The sequence below is a fragment of the Bos javanicus genome, chromosome 6 (genome assembly GCF_032452875.1).
Source record: "Bos javanicus breed banteng chromosome 6, ARS-OSU_banteng_1.0, whole genome shotgun sequence".
Lineage (NCBI taxonomy): Eukaryota > Metazoa > Chordata > Mammalia > Artiodactyla > Bovidae > Bos > Bos javanicus.
Genome location: NC_083873.1, coordinates 40,792,744 through 40,812,019, shown reverse-complemented (window position 1 = coordinate 40,812,019; position 19,276 = coordinate 40,792,744). Strand labels below are relative to the sequence as shown.

The 19,276-nt window shown below is 40.4% G+C and overlaps 1 protein-coding gene across 5 annotated transcripts in view; it reads left to right on the top strand.

The window, feature by feature from the left end:
• Positions 1-19,276, top strand: part of KCNIP4 (potassium voltage-gated channel interacting protein 4) — a 1,316,619-nt gene that overhangs the window by 1,053,460 nt on the left and 243,883 nt on the right. The window contains exon 1 of one of the 5 annotated variants that reach the window (XM_061419779.1): positions 17,550-18,348. The exons of the other annotated variants lie outside the window; for them this stretch is intronic. Coding sequence (XP_061275763.1) covers positions 18,237-18,348 — 112 coding nt within the window. The 5' untranslated portion in view covers positions 17,550-18,236. Of the gene's footprint in view, positions 1-17,549; positions 18,349-19,276 lie in introns of those variants that run through there. 5 annotated transcript variants of the gene reach the window in all.

Genomic DNA, 19,276 nt, shown 5'->3' with positions numbered 1-19,276 from the left:
CCCTGTAGTCCAAGGGACTCTCAAAACTCTTCTCCAACACCACAGTTCAAAAGCATCAATTCTTTGGCACTCAGCTTTCTTTATAGTCCAACTCTCACATCCATACATGACTACTGGAAAACCCATAGCTTTGACTAGATGGGCCTTTGTTGGCAAAATAATGTCTCTGCTTTTTAATATGCTGTCTAGGTTAGTCATTACTTTCCTTCCAAGGAGTAAGCGTATTTTAATTTAATGGCTGCAGTCACCATCTGCAGCAAGTTAGGAGCCCAAAAAAATAAATAAATAAAATAAAGTCTGTCACTGTTTCCATTGTTTCCCCATCTATTTGCCATGAAGTGATGGGACCAGATGCCATGATCTTAGTTTTATGAATGTTGAGCTTTAAGCCAACTTTTTCACTCTCCTCTTTCAATTTCATCAAGAGGCTCTTTAGTTCTTCTTTGCTTTCTGCCATAAAGGTGGTGTCATCTGCATTTCTGAGGTTATTGATATTTTCCCTGCAATCTTGATTCCAGCTTATGCTTCATCCAGTCCAGCATTTCTCATGATGTACTCTGCATATAAGTTAAATGAGCAGGGTGACAATATACAGCCCTGATGTACTCCTTTCCTAATTTGCAACCAGTCTGTTGTTCCATGTTCAGTTCTAACTGTTGCTTCTTGACCTGCATCCAGATTTCTCAGGAGGCTGGTCAGGTGATCTGGTATTCTTACCTCTTTAAGAATTTTCCACAGTTTGTTATGATCCACACTGTCAAAGGCTTTGGCACGACTTAGCAACTTAACAAAACAGGACTACACTTTAACCTGGAGAATGGCTGGGTTTCCACATTTAATACGGTGGTCAATTCTCTCCTTGGAACTCTCTCATCTCTTGACTCTTATGAAAATATTACTTTCCAAAATCTTCTTAGATTCCTCTATTTTTGTTCTGGTACACTTCGCTGCTCTTTCTTATAAAATGTTGATTCTTTGCTCTTATTTCTCTCTATATATGTCCCTCTTCCTTGAATATCTTATTCACGCTTGTCACTTCAACAATTACCTTTAATGGATGAATCCCAGATTTTTATCTCTAGCTCTATCCTCTCTCCCAAGGTATACTTTCACATTTTAAGTTATCAACTCAAAGCTCTCCTTGGCTACCCTGCTCATTACACAAGCATAACTCTATCAAAACTTCAGTTATCTTTATCTCCCTGCATGTTCTCATTTCCATTTTCACCCAGGGATGACTTGGTGTGGCCAGCTGAACACTCAAGAGTTTCCTGTCTCCTAAAAATACCACCAACCAGGAGAGTGCTCTTCTGCCCTAGGTGATGTGCCTTCTGGTTATAACTGACTGATCCATGGGTATTTTCCTGACCCAAGTGAGCCAAGCAGGATTTTCCTTTTTAAATATGAAATTTAGAGATAGATAAATACCATGCTCAAGGGTGCCTGGAAATGAGATTAGTTAAACGTTACCTCCTCAAGTAGAGTCTAGTTACTGCTGCTGTGGGCCCACCTAAAGCTGCCTTCTTTCTGCCCCTTCCTAAGTTTTGGTTGTTTAGTTTTGACTTCAAGTTCACGTAGTAGTCTTGCATCTTTTCAATACATTTCCACCACCTTTTTTTTCCCCTCACTAGTCAATTCCAGTAAAATGTTAGCAAATAAATCTCCATGTTTTACAATCAGTTCTGATCACTTTTGATGCCTCCTCTTCTCAGTATCTGTTCCACACTGTTCTTCCAGGTTCATCTCTGCACCTTTCCTAGCGCCTGTGCTCATCCCTGTCCCCTTTCCACCTACTGATGTGACCTCTGAATTAGACCCTTGCAGTAGCCTACTCAAGTGTCTTCTTCTCTCATTGCTGTGATTGCTTTTGTTTTAATTATGACCAGAAACAAACATGATTACAGGCTTCTGTAATCATGCCACTCTACTGCCCAGAAAAACTTGTTAGAGCCTCATCATTCAACTCTCTTATAGATACTCATGATTCCTCATAGTCTGACAACCCCCACATTTCCAGTCTGATGAATTCTCTCTTGAACTCAATGTACTATAAAATGAAGTCTACTTGCTAATCTCTGATTATGATTATTGCTGAGGCAATCCATGTGGTTCCAAATGCCTGCATGAGTGAAGAGCACTGTTTTATGCCACTTATTTATTCATGCAAAAAATAGTTGTGAAAAGCCTAGAGTCACCAAGCACTCTCCTAGGTCATACTGGAAGTATTCTATACAAGTGCAAAGAGACAGGAAATGAATGAGCAAACAAACATGTTTAAAAAAAAATAGTTCAGGGAAGGTGATGAGTGCTATCGAGAAAATAAAACAGCAATTTACTAGCGTGATTGGCAGTAGTGACAGGAGACACAGCTTATCAATACTGAGAAAACAGCATTTAAGCCTAGAAATGAGTGATGAGAAAGAGCAAGAAATAAGGAGACAGCCTTGGAGGAGTGAGTACTCCACACTGAGGGTCCTGAAACACCAAAGCCTTTAGCTGGGAATAATCTTAGTTTATTCAAAGAATTGAAAGACTATATGAGAGGAGAATTATGGTCCAGTTCAGCTCAGTTCAGTCACTCTTTTGCGACTGACTCTGCGACCCCATGGACTGCAGCACGTCAGGCTTCCCTGTCCATCACCAATTCCTGGAGCTTGCTCAAACTCATGTCCATTGAGTAGGTGATGCCATCCAACCATCTCATCCGCTGTCATCCCTTTCTCCTCCTACCTTCAATCTTTCCCAGCACCAGGGTCTTTTCAAATGAGTCAGCTCTTCACATCAGGTGGCCAAAGTATTGGAGCTTCAGCTTCAGCATCAGTCATTCCAATGAATATTCAGGACTGATTGCCTTTAGGATGGACTGGTTTGATCTCCTTGCAGTAAAAGGGACTCTCAAGAGTCTTCTCTAAAACTACAGTTCAAAAGATCTTCAGCACTCAGCTTTCTCTGTGGTCCAACTCTCACATTCAGACATGACTACTGGAAAAATCATAGCTTTGACTAGATGGACATTTGTTGGCAAATGTCTCTTTTTAATATGCTGTCTAGGTTGATCATAGCTTTTCTTCCAAGGAGCAAGTGTCTTTTAATTTTATGGCTGCAGTCACCATCTGCAGTGATTTGGGAGCCCAAGAAAAGAAAGTCTGTCACTGTTTCCATTGTTTCCCCATCTATTTGTCATGAAGTTATGGAACCAGATGCCATGATCTTCTTTTTTTGAATGTTGAGTTTTAGGCCAGCTTTTTCACTCTCCTCTTTCACTCTTATCAAGGGGCTCTTTAGTTCCTCTTAGCTTTCTGCCATAAGGGTGGTGTCATCTCATGTCATATGCATCTGAGGTTATTGATATTTCTCCCTTCAATCTTGATTCCAGCTTGTGCTTCATCCAGCCTGGCATTTCACATGATGTACTCTGCATATAAGTTAAGTAAGCAGGGTGACAGTATACAGCCTTGATGTACTCCTTTCCCAATTTGGAAGCAGTTCACTGTTTCACGTCTGGTTCTAACTGTTGCTTCTTGACCTGTATACAGATTTCTCGGGAGGCAGGTAAGATGGTCTGGTATTCTGATCTGTTTAAGAATTTTCCACAGTTTGTTGTGATCCAGAGTCAAAGGCTTTAGCATAGTCAATGAAGCAGAAGTAGGCATTTTTCTGGAATTCTCTTGCCTTTTCTATGATCCAGCTGATGCTGGCAATTAGATCTCTGGTTCCTCTGCCTTTTTAAAATCCAGCTTGAACATCTGGACATTCAAGGACTGTTGAAGCCTAGCTTGGAGAATTTTGAGCATTACTTTGCTAGCATGTATGATCTAGGGTGAGGGCCAAATGAGATTAGTCTCAGGATCAAAGAGAGGCCTAAACATGGTGAGTTTGAATGTTATCCCCAATGTAATGGACAACTCTCCACTGGAAGATGATAAGCCAGAAAGTTACATGAAAATACACACTAATTTGGCTGCTGTGTTAAAATAGATTGTAGAGGTGTGAAAATAAAAGCAGGAAAATCAGATGGGGATATGTCACATAGTGGCTTGAGTCTAGGGCTATGTTAGCAGAATTAGTGAGAATTAGAGAAAGGTTATATTTTTTAAATGTTTCTTTTTAAGTAGCATATAGTTGCTTTACAATGTTATGTTAGTTTCTGCTGTACAAGGAAGCTATATTTATACATATTTTTTATAGTGGAGACACAGGGTTTGTTGATTGGATTAAATTGATGGGTTTTATATATTTTAGCAAGCAGTAGACAATGAATCCGAGAAGGCAATGGCACCCCACTCCAGTACTTTTGCCTGGAGAATCCCATGGATGGAGGAGCCTGGTAGGCTGCAGTCCATGGGGTCGCTAGAGTCAGACACTACTGAGCGACTTCCCTTTCACTTTTCACTTTCATGCATTGGAGAAGGAAATGGCAACCCACTCCAGTGTTCTCGCCTGGAGAATCCCAGGGATGAGGGAGCCTGGTGGGCTGCCGTGTATGGGGTTGCACAGAGTTGGACATGACTGAAGAGATTTAGGAGCAGCAGCAGCAGCAGACAATGAATGCTGTTGACTGACTCATTGAAAAAAATGATGAACCCTCAAATTCAGACTTCATGAAGCATTCTCTAATGGACCTCACCCTCCTACTTCCTTGTTCCTTTTCTTCCTCTAAACTCCCACTCCTCTTTTGCACACTTTCTCACTAATATTCTTGCTTGGATTTAGTGACTTATGTGTGTTTCTTACCTCCCCTTCTGGGCTGTAAGGTTCTTAGTAGCATTTGCCCCCTACAGTTCCTTTTTTTATTTTGCATGGCACACAATTAGTGTCAGCTCTTTTGAAGACTACATGAAGAAAAACACACGAATGATATGAAATCGGAATAATGTGAAGGTCAAATTTCTCAAGTGCAGAAGTTATCACCGAGCTATAGGCATCTGAAATCTGAGAACCTTTCCAGATAGACTGAACAGTTGTGGAGCTTGGCTAGTTGAGGCTCTGCCTCACTTGGAAGCCCAGGACTAGCTGAGTGATTGAGAGTGGCTGTTTCCGAAAACCAAGCCCAGAAAGTCAACATGAAGCTAGCTTATGTGAGAGAGGAGTCTCAAGGCTCACTTGGTCACATAACAGATAAAGTGATTAAGTGTCATAACCACTTTAAATTGCAGTTTCTCCATATAATGCATATAATAATAGCAACACGTCAGAGATGGCTTGTGAAAAATTACTAATAATTACTCTTATAAATAGAGCACTCGCTGTATTCTCTGCAATGTCCTGAATGCTTTAATTGTTCTGTGTACTAACCCATTTATTGCTCCTGACAATACTGGGAGGTATACACTTTTATTCCACTTTTATAAACCACTAAAAAATAATATAAATCACTGAAAAGCTCTCACCTTTCCAACACAGAGAAAACATTCTGTAAATACTAGAGAAAAAATATGGATAGGGAGCCAAACACTAAGTTTTAAAACCCAGTTTTCGTGCTTGTTTTTGACCTTGGATATGCCAGACCCTCATAACCTCAGTGCTCTCCTTTTTAAAGTGGACTGATAAAAAGAATAAATGAGACGAAGTCTGTGAAAGTCCACATAAAATTATAATGAAGTCCTGGATACGTGTAGATTTTTCGAAAAAGTTAGAATTGATTTTTAGCTCAAGTGTGTAAGAACCAATCCTTGTAAATTCAGTGTCCTCAGGAGAAAGCATGAAACAGATCTTCAAAGAAGAAAGCCCCTCATTTACCACAGCTTTGTTAACGCAGTGAAAAGTCTTTCCTAAAGATTTGTGACTTGCTCATGTCCAGAGGACTGACAGCTTTAAGTAAAAATGAAAACTTCCATAGATGCAGATCTTAGCTCATTTCTAGCCTTATCCATCCAGGGTGTCTGGACAAATTAATTAGAGTGTTACATGTGAGTGCCTTTTCCCTGTTAAGAAGCGCCTCTTCCTCTACTATCTTCTGTTATCCTCCTAGAAATTCTATAAAGGGGGAACACTATCCCAGTTCTGCTACTCTAAGGATCTATCTCCTGTGCCTCCTAGGTTAGCTCTGGGCTCACAGAGAACACCTGCTCCGCATCTAATTGCTTCTGACACTAACATGAGAGTAGAATGTCCCTTGGTCTGAGTATTAGCTTAAATTTTCTAAATTGTTTGCTGTTCCTTGTTAATATTTTCAAATATACTTTCTTCAGAGTCTTTTCTTAGTGAAAATTAGGAGTTCAAAGACAGAAATGCTAATTATAGCTTCTCTTTGCTTCTCAAAGACAAGGTTCTTTTTATGTATATTAAACAGACATGCACGTGCACACACACACACACACATACATACACGTGTCTCAGTTGGCTTGCTCCTGGTTAAATACAGTTTATTTTTGTGGATTTCAGTTTAGGGTTAGCATTTCCCTTGTTATTTAAAGGGGTGTTTCTGTTAAAAGTAATTTATATATTGTAACTGTATGATAGCCAGAGTAATGCTCCCCCAAGGACATCCACATCCGAATCTCCAAAACCCATGGATATGCTAGGTTGTATGACAGGGTAATTAAAGGGTAACAGGGCAATGCCAATTAGTTGACCTTAACAAAGAAGGATTTTCCTTGTTATTCAGACAAGGCTAATGGATTCACAAGAATAAATGAAAGAAAGAGACAAAAGAGTCTGATTCAGGATGATGCTACCTGAGAAAGACTCAACTCTCCATTGCTGGCACTTAAGTTAGAGGTGGCCAGTTAGAGGGAATGTGTGCAGACTCTAGAACCTAAAAACACCCAGAGAACAAATTCTTACCTAGAGCCTTCTAAAGGAGCATAACCCTGTTGACACCTGGATGTTAACCCAGTAAGACCCATTTCAGACTTCTGACCTCCAGTGTTGTAAGATAACAAATCTGTGTTGTTTCAAGCCACCCATTTTCTGATAGTTTGTTACCGTAGCAATAGGAAACTACTACAGACTGATTTTGGCATTACATGAGTACAATGATTTAAAAAAAAAATTAAAAACTCAAGCAATCTCCAGCGGTGATGAGCTACCACACTGATTGACTAGGAGTTCTGGGAAACATGTACTTCTCAGAAGAGAAATGATTCCCTTTCTAACTCTCCAGGCCTCTGTTTATGGAGCTGAGGTGTGTGTGTTAGTCACTCAGTCATATCCGACTCTTTGTGAACCCATGGACTGTAGCCTGCCAGGCTTCTTTGTCCATGGGATTTTCCAGGCAAGAAAACTAGAGTAGATTGCCATTCCCTTCTCCAGAGGATTTTCCCGACCCAGGGATTGAACCTTGGTCTCCTGCATTGCAGGCAGATTCTTTACCGTTTAAACTACAGGGATATTTACTTTACCTCTTTTTTAAAAAAAAATCAGGCTTAGTCTTTTTGCTTAACATATGTACTCAGACACAGCCCTCAGGATCACTTGCTGCTACTTGAAGCAGATCTTGGCACTAGTCATCAGTTTGTCTGATTTGGGGTCCTAGCAACAGCTAGCACTCATGAATGGTATTTGTGCCTGCATGCATGCTAAGTCACATCAATCATGTCTGACTCTGTGCAATCCTGTGGACTGTAGCCTGCCAGGCTACTCTGTCCATAGGATTTTCCAGGTAAGAATACTGGGATGGGTTGCCATGTCCTCCAGGGGATCTTCCTGACCCAGAGATTGAAACCATATCTCTTAGGTCTTCTGAATTGTCAGGCAAGTTCTTTACTACTAGCATCACCTGGGAAGTGATATCTGTGACCTTCATGGCCAATTAAAATGGCTTCTGTTTATTGAGGATTTGTCTGATCTCACTGGGAGGAATCTCTTTCTTCTACAGTGCTTTGTCCTTCCTTGCTTATATCTTACTGATTATGTAGACATCTTAGGTTCCCTGTTACAGTAGAAAGTACAGTGAATTAAGGGTCTAAAGATCAGGCTATAAATCCTGGCTGCTACGCCCTAGCTAAAAGAACTTTGTTTAGAGTTTGACTTCAGGAAGTTTGTCCAAGATACCAAAAGATTTTAAACATTCAGTGAAGTAGGATCATAAGCAGTGTTTCATTTAACCAAAGTGATGATAATATAGTCAAAGGCAAATACAGAAAGTTATAAGAGATTAAGAAGCTTTACAATCAGTTGTCAAAACAGCAGATCAATATTTCAAGAAAACTTTGTCTTCTTGTGACGTCACTCAGTCATGTCCCCATGAACTATAGTATGCCAGGCTCCTCCAGCCATGGGATTCTCCAGGCAGGAATACTGGAGTGGGATGCAATTGCCTTCTCCAGGGGACCTTCCTGACCCAGAGATCAAACCCAAGTCTCCTGCATTGTAGGCAGACTTTTTACTACCTGAGCCACCAGGAAATCCCTTTTTATGCTTGGCAAAGAGCAAATTCTAGTTTTCTACCATTTTACCTTTAATATTGTATTAAAATTCACTAACTCAAGTAAATTCAATTTAATGTCACATAAAACTCTTTTTTCAAGGTTCCTTTTCCATAAATTTTTATACTCTTATTAGTTTGTCCCTTCTTTTGTTTTCCATTTAGAAATAGCCAGTTTCAGGACAAAATCACTTTCTTTGTCCTTAAAAAATAAACAAAACAAAAAAAAGTCAATGTTTTATACTTTCTCTTACCAACATCATACATCTTCCTCTATTCATACAGTCCTTTATAAAAATTTATTTTTAGGAAAATATTCCTCTTCATAGTATATTTCAGTCAAGCATAAAATGTATTTACTAATAGTCTCAAATATATTTAACATTGCTGTAATAAGTGGTCAAAAGTAGGTAAATATAGACTTCCTTAGCAATTAAAGTTTCAGTATTTTATCTTATTTAAAAGTGAACTAGAATTCAATGAATTTCCATCATTTAAATTGATTCAATGAAACTTTAAAGTTTCAAATTACCAAAAATTGGAAAATTATTTTTAGGTAGGTATATCATAGTGTTGGCATCACCAACTCGATGCACATGAGTTTGAGTGAACTCCCAGAGTTGGTGATGGACAGGGAGGCCTGGCGTGCTGCGATTCATGGGGTTGCAAAGAATTCAACATGACTGAGCGACTGAACTGAACTGAACTGATCGTAGTGTTAGTCGCTCAGTTTTGTCCAACTGTTTGAGATCCTATGGACTGTAGCCTGCTAGGTTTCTCTGTCCATAGAATTCTCCAGATAAAAATACTGGAGTGGGTAGCCATTTTCTTTTCCAGGGGATCTTCCTGACCCAGGGTTTGAACCTGGCTGGCCTGCATTACAGGTAGATTCTTTACCATCTGAGCCCCCAGGGAAGCCCTAGGTACAATAAAAGTATATTTAACATTGATGACTCTAAAGACATATCTGTTTAATTAAATCAGCAACACAAACTTCTTTTTATTCATTCAAGATTAATCCTAGATCATGTGATCCTTTAAATTTGGGGCCAATTTATGTTATATTTAGAAATAATTGATTTGTAAGTGCTTACTTCTAAATCAGTTAAATAGAGCTCTTTTACAGAATAATTTTGATAATACATTCCAGAGGTAGAGACATACTATATTTTTAATATACACACAGACATATATATATCCAGATAGATGCAGAGATTGCATGGTTTTCTTGCTGAAATTTAAAAAGGCCTTGTTTCCTTTTTCTTCTCAGTTTTGGGTCCCACTAATTGAGCCAAGACTGTAGTCTCAAGTGGTGTTGGCTATGTTTTCATTTCAAGGACATGGTAAGAGTTATAATTTCAAGCTGTTCTCCAGGAACAGTTTTTGTTCTCTTAGAGTCAGAATTGTGAAAAGATGTTTTATCAAGTTAGTTTCTCTGAGTATGTAAGAAAATAGTTTTGGAATGTCAAAAGAGCCCCCTCCTGGTGATTTGGGGGCAAGATAAATACTTGCAAGTATTGACTGCATCCATTGTACATGAAGCTGTCTGGCGTTCCCGCCTGTGGCTGTGCATCCAGGAGCTGGTAGGGTTTAGCAGCACAATCCCCTCCTCCTTTTTGTTTCATTTTACCATAAACTACAAATCTTTCCAACTTAAAGCTACATTTTTTTTAAAAAGTTGAGCCAACACAGTTGACTCAGAATTTCCTTCTGCTTTCTTTTTTGTTTGTGTATTTTAAACTTCTTATTTTGTATTGGGTTATAGCTGATTAACAAACAACGTTGCGATAGTTTCAGAGGAACAGCAAAGGGACTCAGCCATACAAATACATGTGTCCATTCAAAAGTTCCTTCTGTTTTCTCTGTCTAGCAACTTCCCTATAGAATCCTTCCACCTAGGAAATATACTGGTACCCCATAAGATTTCAAGTCTTAAAATTTTAATGGTTTAGGCAAAACTCAGAACTGCCACTTTTTTTAATCAATGAGGTCTGGATATCAGGAGAACTCACCAAAGCACTGGGAGAATGATGGGAAGCCAGAGGGGCTCAAGGGGCCTGTGTTGGTTATCAGTTCAAAGAAGACTCCAGGTGACCTCAAGTGGGTTTCTCTGATACCCTGTCAACTCTGCCAAGCAGTGCAGGTGGAAAAGCAATAACCAGTCTATAACTCAGGTGAAGAAAAAGTTTTATTCAAGTCAAGCTGAAGGTATAGCCCAGGAGACAGTCTCTCAGCTCTGAGAAATGTTCCATTGAAACATGGCTTTAGCATAGTATTATATCTTACTAGAACATCAAACTTGGCAGGGGATTATTCTTTCAAAAGTTCAACAGAGAAGTATAGTTACAGATTAGCACTACACAGTGGGGCAGTGTGGAACAGGAAATGGCAACCCACTTCAGTATTCTTATCAAGAGAATCCTGTGGACAGAGGAGGTTGGTGGGCTGCTGTCCATAGGGTCACACAGAGTCGGACATGACTACAGTGACTTAGCATGCACGCATGCATTGGAAAAGGAAATGGCAACCCACTCCAGTGTTCCTGCCTGGAGAATCCCAGGGACGGCAGAGCCTGGTGGGCTGCCATCTATGGGGTCACACAGAGTTGGACATGACTGAAGCAACTTAGCAGCAGCAGCAGCAGCAGCAGCAGTAGTGGGGCAGTATGATCCTGGTATCTGGCAAGGGGACAGAAAGTATTAATATTGGCATCACAGGAAGATAGGCAATGATCTGCATCTTCAAAGTGAGCATTCTTCACTTCTACTGCCAATTCATGGTTTCAATGGGACACTCAAACCAGGAGACTAGATATTTAATTGCTTAATGGGCAGCTGCATACATATTTTTAAGAAAAGCATTCTAGGTACATTTACTAACCTTTCAGAAGAAGCCCTGCAGCTAAATAAAATAGCTTGAGTTCTGTCATGTTTGAGTGGAAGTTTGTCCAGAGAACATTTACAGATCTTTGCAAGTAATTGGGAAACCTATCAATGAGGTATATGATATACTAAGGGTGGAAATAAGGATTGGAATAGAATAGATGACATCAGAAGGTTAATAGTTTTCATTATTTCACTGAGAAAATCTTAAAATTAGAAGAGACTCTAAAGGTCATACAACAACCTTGTCTTCATTATCTGCCCTAAAAGATCCCTTAAGTTAAGGGGTCTTTTCAACAACTTCCCAGGACCATTTTTCTCTTCTGCCTTCTGAGGAGGCCTCAGTCCAGCCACACCACCATCATGAGTGTTGCCCTAGTGTGTGTCCATTTACACTTCTGGGAAAGTCATTCCTCCTCTCTCACTTATTTTTAGAGACCTAGATTAGTTTTTCTCTTCAATGGAACTTTCTCAGTGATGCTAACCACACTGATGTCTTGCTTCTCTTAACTCCTATTGACTGAGAATAGAAAAATTTTCCAATAGAATTTAATTGCTTTTTAACTTCTCTTTTAAACTTCTCATTCTGATATTGCCTGTCATTAACAGTTTCAGAATCATGAAATATGGGCTGTTTTAAGCCAGTTTTGTCCACTTCCTAAATCCTTTGACCTTGAACAAATTATTTCTGCTCTCAGCACCTCAATTTTAAACCTGTAAAAGATAAAAAGATTAGATTATTTTATATCTAAATGATTTCCAGATATTTCAGTTCAGTTCAGTTCAGTTCAGTCTCTCAGTTCTATCCAACTCTTTTTGACCCCATGGACACACCAGGCTTCATTGTCCATTACCAATGCCCTGAGCTTACTCAAACTCATGTTCATCGAGTCGCTGACGCCATTTAACCATCTCATCCTCTGTCGTCCCCTTCTCCTCCTGCCTTCAATCTTTCCCAGCATCAGGGTCTTTTCAAATGAGTCAGTTCTTCACATCAGGCGGCCAAAGTGTTAGAGCTTCAGCTTCAGCATCAGTCTTTCCAATGAATATTCAAGACTGATTTCCTTTAGGATGGACTGGTTGGACCTCCTTGCAGTCCAAGGGACTCTTAAGAGTCTTCTCCAATACCACAGTTCAAAAGCATCAATTCTTCGCCACTCAGCTTTCTTTATAGTCCGACTCTCACATCCATACACGACTCTGGAAAAGCCATAGCTTTGACCAGACCTTTGTCGGCAAAGTAATGTCTCTGCTTTTGAATATGCTGTCTAGGTTGTCTAGGCTGTCTAGGTTGTTTAATATGCTGTCTAGATATTTACACAAATATAAATTAATATTTTTAAATTTAAATTTGACTTCATTTGTTCCTATGTGCATTGTCATTCTACCTGTATTTTTGAAGATAAAATAGGTAGGTAAATAAATCTATCCAACTTTAACATTTTTACAGCTTTCCCTGGTGGCTCAGATGGTAAAGAGTCTGCCTGAAATGCAGGAGACCCATATTTGATCCCTGGGTCAGGAAGATCCCCTGCAGAAGGAAATACCTATCCATTCCGGAATTCTTGCCTGGAGAATTCCATGCACTTCAGTCCATGGGTTGGCAAAAAGTAGGACACGAATCAATGACTAACACTTTCACTTTAACATTTTTCTCAACTTTGCTATATTCATTTTTATATTTGCATATCAATAATACAAGGATCATTTCTTACCTAAGGAATATCACTTGATGAAACTTCAAACTGAAGCTACAAAAAAGAAAAGGAAATGATCAATTTCATGTTTCAGGGAAATTAACTCAATCAAGATTACTGAAAGGATGAATTGATGCAAGGAAATTAAAAATGTACTCCCTGATCCTCTCTCTTCTTCAGACTAGTTAATTGGTTTGGTCATGCCTCCTTGAGTACATTTTACTTTTCCTAAAAGTTTCTGGCAATTGTTCAGAATCCCTTGCCAGAGCCTCAGTGAAAGAACCCTTCAACATGGTGCAACGAGGACTGAGACTGGAGCAGTGATGAATGGTGAGGTGCATAGAATCTGGAACCCAGGATGCCTAAATTCAAATCTCAACTCTTCTGTCTCCTTGAAACCAAAGTAATAATATTAATCTCAGGGAATTATGAAAGAATTATATTGGTTAATGTGTGTAAAAATTTTAGAATAGTGTCTAACATTTATAAGTTATCCATAAATGCTAGTGACTATTAGTTTTTGGAGTATATCAAATATAAATCCTCAATATCCCCCTTTTTAAATGTGACTTTGTGGAAATAACATAATCTCAACAAGCCTTGGTTTTTATTTTTCTTTGAAATAGGGATACAATATCTAACTCTGGTTTGTGGTAAGAATAAATTAATTTATACATGTAAAGTACATAGTATGGTGCCCAGCTTAGAGAAACTGGGTGTGAAATGTTAGTTTAATCCTTTGATATACCTTTCCTATTCTGGATGTGGTGGTGGTGGTTTAGTTGCTAATGTCCAACTCTTGCGACCCCATGGACTATAGCCTGCCAGGCTCCTTTGTCTATGGAATTTTCCAGGCAAGAATACTTGAGTGGGTAGCTGTTTCATTCTCCAGGAGGTCTTTCCAAACCCAGGGATCAAACCTACGTCTCCTGCATTGGCAGACGGATTCTTTACCGATGAGCCACCAGGGATGTCCATGCTAGATACTCCTCACAATGTAAAGAAAGGAGTGAGCCTGGGAATGGAGGGGAAAAGCCAGAGCATATTTTAATATAATAACATGGGTTGGGGCTGAAAAATTACTGCAACAAAATGATAGACCCTAATCTGGAGTTGGTTTTTTTTTTTTTTTAATAATATGCAATCAACTATTCTTTTCCAAAACGCCCCTTGGAGAAGGGGCGTTTTGAACTCTTCTCCAAGTGTTCCCCATTTCCCTAGATTTCTCAGATGAAGAATGAAACTCTTCAATGGTGTTAGCTTACAAATCCTGCATTGGGGGCTGCATGTGAAAGAACCATTGTATTCTTTGAGAGCTGCAGGATCCTACAGCTGGAACCAACAAAAAGAGTTCAGAAAACCAAGTGACAAATGCAATCAATGTAGAGAGGAAAGGGATGGGCCCCCAAGACTCTCAGCTGGTGAATCCTACACTAGGAATGTCATTGTCCTAAAGGGAAACACTGCCTGAAATTAACAAAATCAAACCCATGGTGCTTTATCTGAATTTCAAGCAAGGTTGGGATTTCTTTCCTAGAAAATGAGATATGGCAATTTTAAAATACTTTGCCTAACTCTATAAATCAAAAGGTCAACACATGTATACCTGTGGCGGATTCATTTCGATATTTGGCAAAACTAATACAATATTGTAAAGTTTAAAAATAAAATAAAATTTTTTTTAAAATCAAAAGGTCAATTGACAAATATTTGTTGAAATCTACTGAAGGGTGTAAAGGGAGAATAATAAATTTGAGTGTCAGACTAAGGGATTCGCAAGTGGCTCGGTGATAAAGAATCCACCTGCCAAGGCAGGAGATGCAGGAGACTCGAGTTTAATCCCTGGGTTGGGAAGATCCCCTAGAAGAAGAAATGGCAACTCATTCCAATATTCTCTAGGAAATTCCATGGACAGAGGAGGTTGGTGGGCTACAATCCATGGGGTTGCAAAGAGTCAGACACAACTGAATGACTGAGCATGCATGCAGGTCAGACAAAAAGATATTCAAACTCTAGATCAATTACTTTCTAGCTGTGTGGTCTTGACTAAATCATTTAACCTCTCTGTACCTCAGTTTTTTTCAACTGTAATATAGTATTGTGTAGGATTAAAAATTACAGTTATAGTTTGACTGACCTAATTAATTTTTGCAGCTTTTTTTAACTTTTGACTTCCTATAGCTAGCTATATGTTGCCAGGAATTTCAGAGAATGGTTACTTAAAACATTTATTTTCTCATCAACTTCTGAGAACTGCTGCTTCACTGGCTTGGTGACACAACTGTAAATAACCTGTTTAGATGGATAAATGGTTAGGCAGATTGATAGAAAGAATATCTCCTATAAGCATATTATGCATAACAAAAAGCACTGTTTTCAGAGCCAGTTTTAATGACCTAAAGTTGTGTGTACCAGTTATATTCTTGGAATCCAGAGGAGAAAAATAGCCCTGTGGGCTGGGATGTTCAAAAGTCTTTATAGGAAAAAGACTGGAACTAGACTTAGGAGCAGCAGGACCAGAGAAGAGCAAAGTCATCTTATCCATCTAGACCCAGCAGAGCCTCTAAAGAGCTGGCACGTCTGTCATAATCCCACAACTACCCTGTGCTGAGCAGGGGAGCACCAGCAGCTAGGCTCAGCTCGCCATGTTCTATTAACTCTCGTGTCAGCCATGACAAGGAGGCAGCTGCATCCCCAACTTGGATTTAGAAAACCGAGACTCAGAGATGGAGCAGTTTCCCCCAACTCACAGAGCAAGCAAGCGACAGAATCAGGATTTAACCCAAGCCTACTTACCCTGAAGCTTGTATATGACCTATTATTTCCAATAATGATGAAAGCTACCATCATTGATCCTTACCTCCTCCATAAAGTCTTTGTCCTGTTACTACCACCCACCTTTCCCCAGGTGGAGCTGACTTTCCCTTCTTGTGCTCCCACTGTATCTTCAAAGATATCTACTCAAAGGAGAGAACATTTATGGATCACATTTCATGTCTGGCTCCTCTGTTAACCTGTAAGTCCCCAAAGAATAGGATTAGACGTTATTTCTCATTTTATTATTCACGTATCATCCATAGCTCAGTGCTGTCCTTAGTCACTCCGCCATGTCCGATTCTTTGCAACCACATTGACTGCAGCCTACCAGACTCCCCTGTCCATGGGAATTCTCCAGGCCAGAATACTGGAGTAGGTTGTCATGACCTCCTCATAGCTCAGAGTAGCAGCTTAATAAATGTTAAAGAATAACTGAATGAAAGAATGAATGCTTATTGCCTACCAAACAGTGCACCCCCAGGTTTGGCAAGTTGACCTCTTTATGCTTCCAGTTCCTCGCCTGTAAAATGAAGATGACCATAATACCTACCACACAGAGCTGTGCGTGTGTGCATGAAATCACTTCAGTCATGTCTGACTCTTTGCAACCCTATGGACCAGAGCCGGCCAGGCTCCTGCATCCATGGGATTCTCCAGGCAAGAATACTAGAGTGAGTTGCCATGTCCTCTTCCAAGGAATCTTCCCCACCCAGGAATCAAACCCATGTCTCCTACAACTACCTACACTGGCAGGTGGGTTCTTTACCACTAACACCACTTGAAAAGCCCACATAGAGATGTAGGGATGAGTTAATGGACTAATATGGATTGGGATTTCCCTGGTGGTCCAATGGTTACATTTCTGAGCTTCCACTGCAGGGGGCATGGGTTTAATCCCTGCTCGGAGAACTAAGATCCTACAGCAGCAATATGGATGAACACATAATAAATGCTCAGTAAGTAGTAGTAGTAGTATTATGACCATTCTAAGTTCCCAGAGTTCCCTTTAAATAGAAAACTTTAAATAAAGCATTGAAGTATCATAAGCACAACTTCACAGAATAAGAACTGTTTTCAGAGTGGTTAAATGTCTTGCAAAATATCACACAGCAAGAAGTGGCAGAACCAGGAAATGTTTCCTGGGGCCTCAGACATTACTGATAAACCCCTTATGTCTCCTAGTGAGTTTCAGAGGCTAAAAATCCTTTCAAATACAGAGTCCCAGTTGATTCCTTTCACCACCACTCTTGGGCTGGGTTTCAGCACAAAGGAGATAACCCACAGAATGACTAAGCTGGTGTGGTTCTGACATGGCCCAGAATCCATGCCCCCAAAGCTCCCTAGGCTGCTAGGTGTGGTTCGGAATAGAACGCCCTGTGGGATTTTTCAGGACAAGCGCGACCCACGCTTACCTGATGCTAAGAATCACCTAACTCCTAGTTTAAGAACATAAGCTCCAGAATCTTCGGAATCAGAGTCTCCACAAAAGATTCTTTTAACAAGCACCCGAGTAACGTTTATCATCAGGGAAGTTTGTGAAACTTTGCTCTGAGACAGGCTAAAGCAAAAATTTAAGGATGATAGTAGCGCTCACCCTCCAGGGGACAGTTACTGAACAGCAGTGTTCTTCCCAGGTCCTGCTCTGCCGCACCCCACCCCACCCCCATCCACTTTTGTAAATATGAGGACTAAATCAATCTCCCTAATAATGCTCTCAATCATGTGTCAGCAGGGACCAGAACAGCCCCAGTGGAGTGGCAGGCAGGTGGGCGGCGGCTTGGATGCTCCCGCTTGAAAAAAGCCACTGAATTATGAATATTTTTGCCTCTGCACTTTTCTCTCTAGAAAAGCTGCCCCTGGGCTTCCATGGGGCTTTTTAAAGAGGCTATAGACACCAGCCACCAAAATTGAATTTTTCCTAGCATCCCGAGAGTGAGCGGGTCGAGCTGCCTCGCGGAGCAAGCTCAGGGAAGAGAGAGCAGCTGCTCTGGGGAAAAGGGGACATTCGCAAGCTTCCTAGGCAGCAAACTAGCGCGCAGACAGCTCTACCCACCCAGCCCGGGGTTGCAGCGTCAGCGCACGGAGCGCCGCTGTGCTCTCCCGGGCAAGTTTCCTAGGAGTGTCCCTTCTCTCCACGGACACTGCAAAGTCTCCAGTTCTCCAACAGATCTTCCCCTCGCAGCTTTGAAGTCCAAATTCTCGCTGGCTGCAGCGCAGAGTCCCGGGGCCGGCCCGGCTGTGGTGGAGGGACCCCACCAGGCAAATGCCAGCATCAGTATGAGAGCCTGGACTTCAGCCCAGGTCGGTCCTCACGCCGGGGGACCGCTGCTTTGCCCGGTGCATCTTTGAGGAGCTGCTCACTTTCCCCCCTTGCGAGTCTTTGTTTCAAGCGAGATATTACTCGGATTCTCTAATTAACTCCCTCCATTCCGAAGGAGTTCGGAGGCTGGGATGCCTCTACCTGCTTGAAGGATGTTGACTCTTGAGTGGGAGTCGGAAGGACTGCAAACAGTGGGTATTGTTGTGATTATATGTGCATCTCTGAAGCTGCTTCATTTGCTGGGACTGATTGATTTTTCAGAAGGTAAAGTGGTCGCTCCCATCTGTGCCGTTGGTCAGGTCTGGTTCAGAACTGGATACAGACGCTGCAGAGTTGAGGAGGCTTAAAATACGCAAAAAGTTTTAAAATATGCATGCTTGACATGGAGCACCCTAGCACTGAACAGTTCATTTCTGTGTACCCAGGTATTTGACATTGGAAAGGAAGGGATATTGTGCCATTATCTTTCTATCTGAAATTTATTTGAGTTTAGGGTGATATTATGGGTTAAATGTACTTCTAAGGTGGGAAATTAGAGCTCTCTTTACTCCAGGGTGATAATACAGGTTGCTGTTTTGGTTGTCAAGTTTACCACGCCTTAATGTCATTAGTAATTCCATCCTCTGGAGGAGTACCCTGATTTGTGAGAGAAATATGTACGTGCCTCATTAGTTAGGAGATGTGCGGGTGGAGCTGAGTTATTGATTATGATAAAAAATGGGTAAGCTTTTGATTTAAAATTGAGTTAATGAATGCTTAGCAAAAATGTGCTTTGAACACTTAATTTGCAAAAGTGTTTCATTTACATTTCCCAGTGAGCCACTTCGCTCATTTGTCTCTTGAGTGAAAACCCATATAAGCCCAGGACAGCATTGCTGCTATCAATTAATATTTTATCCTCCTGAATTTTACTACCAAAAATCAGTTCTACTATTCAAAGATTGGCAAGTTAAAAAACGTTGTAACTTCTTTTTAATAGTGATATATATATATATTTACATATGTATATATTATTTTTCATTGAAATAATATGCTTTGAATGATTTAAAACCTAATTATTGATGTCAGTTCTACATCCAAGCCATTCTTTATTCTCAAGTGAAAAAATGGTGTTCCTGAGACATTTGCTAATACCTTCCGGATAAGGATAAGATCTTTTACTGCCGAGTTATTTACGCATATTCACTTCTCA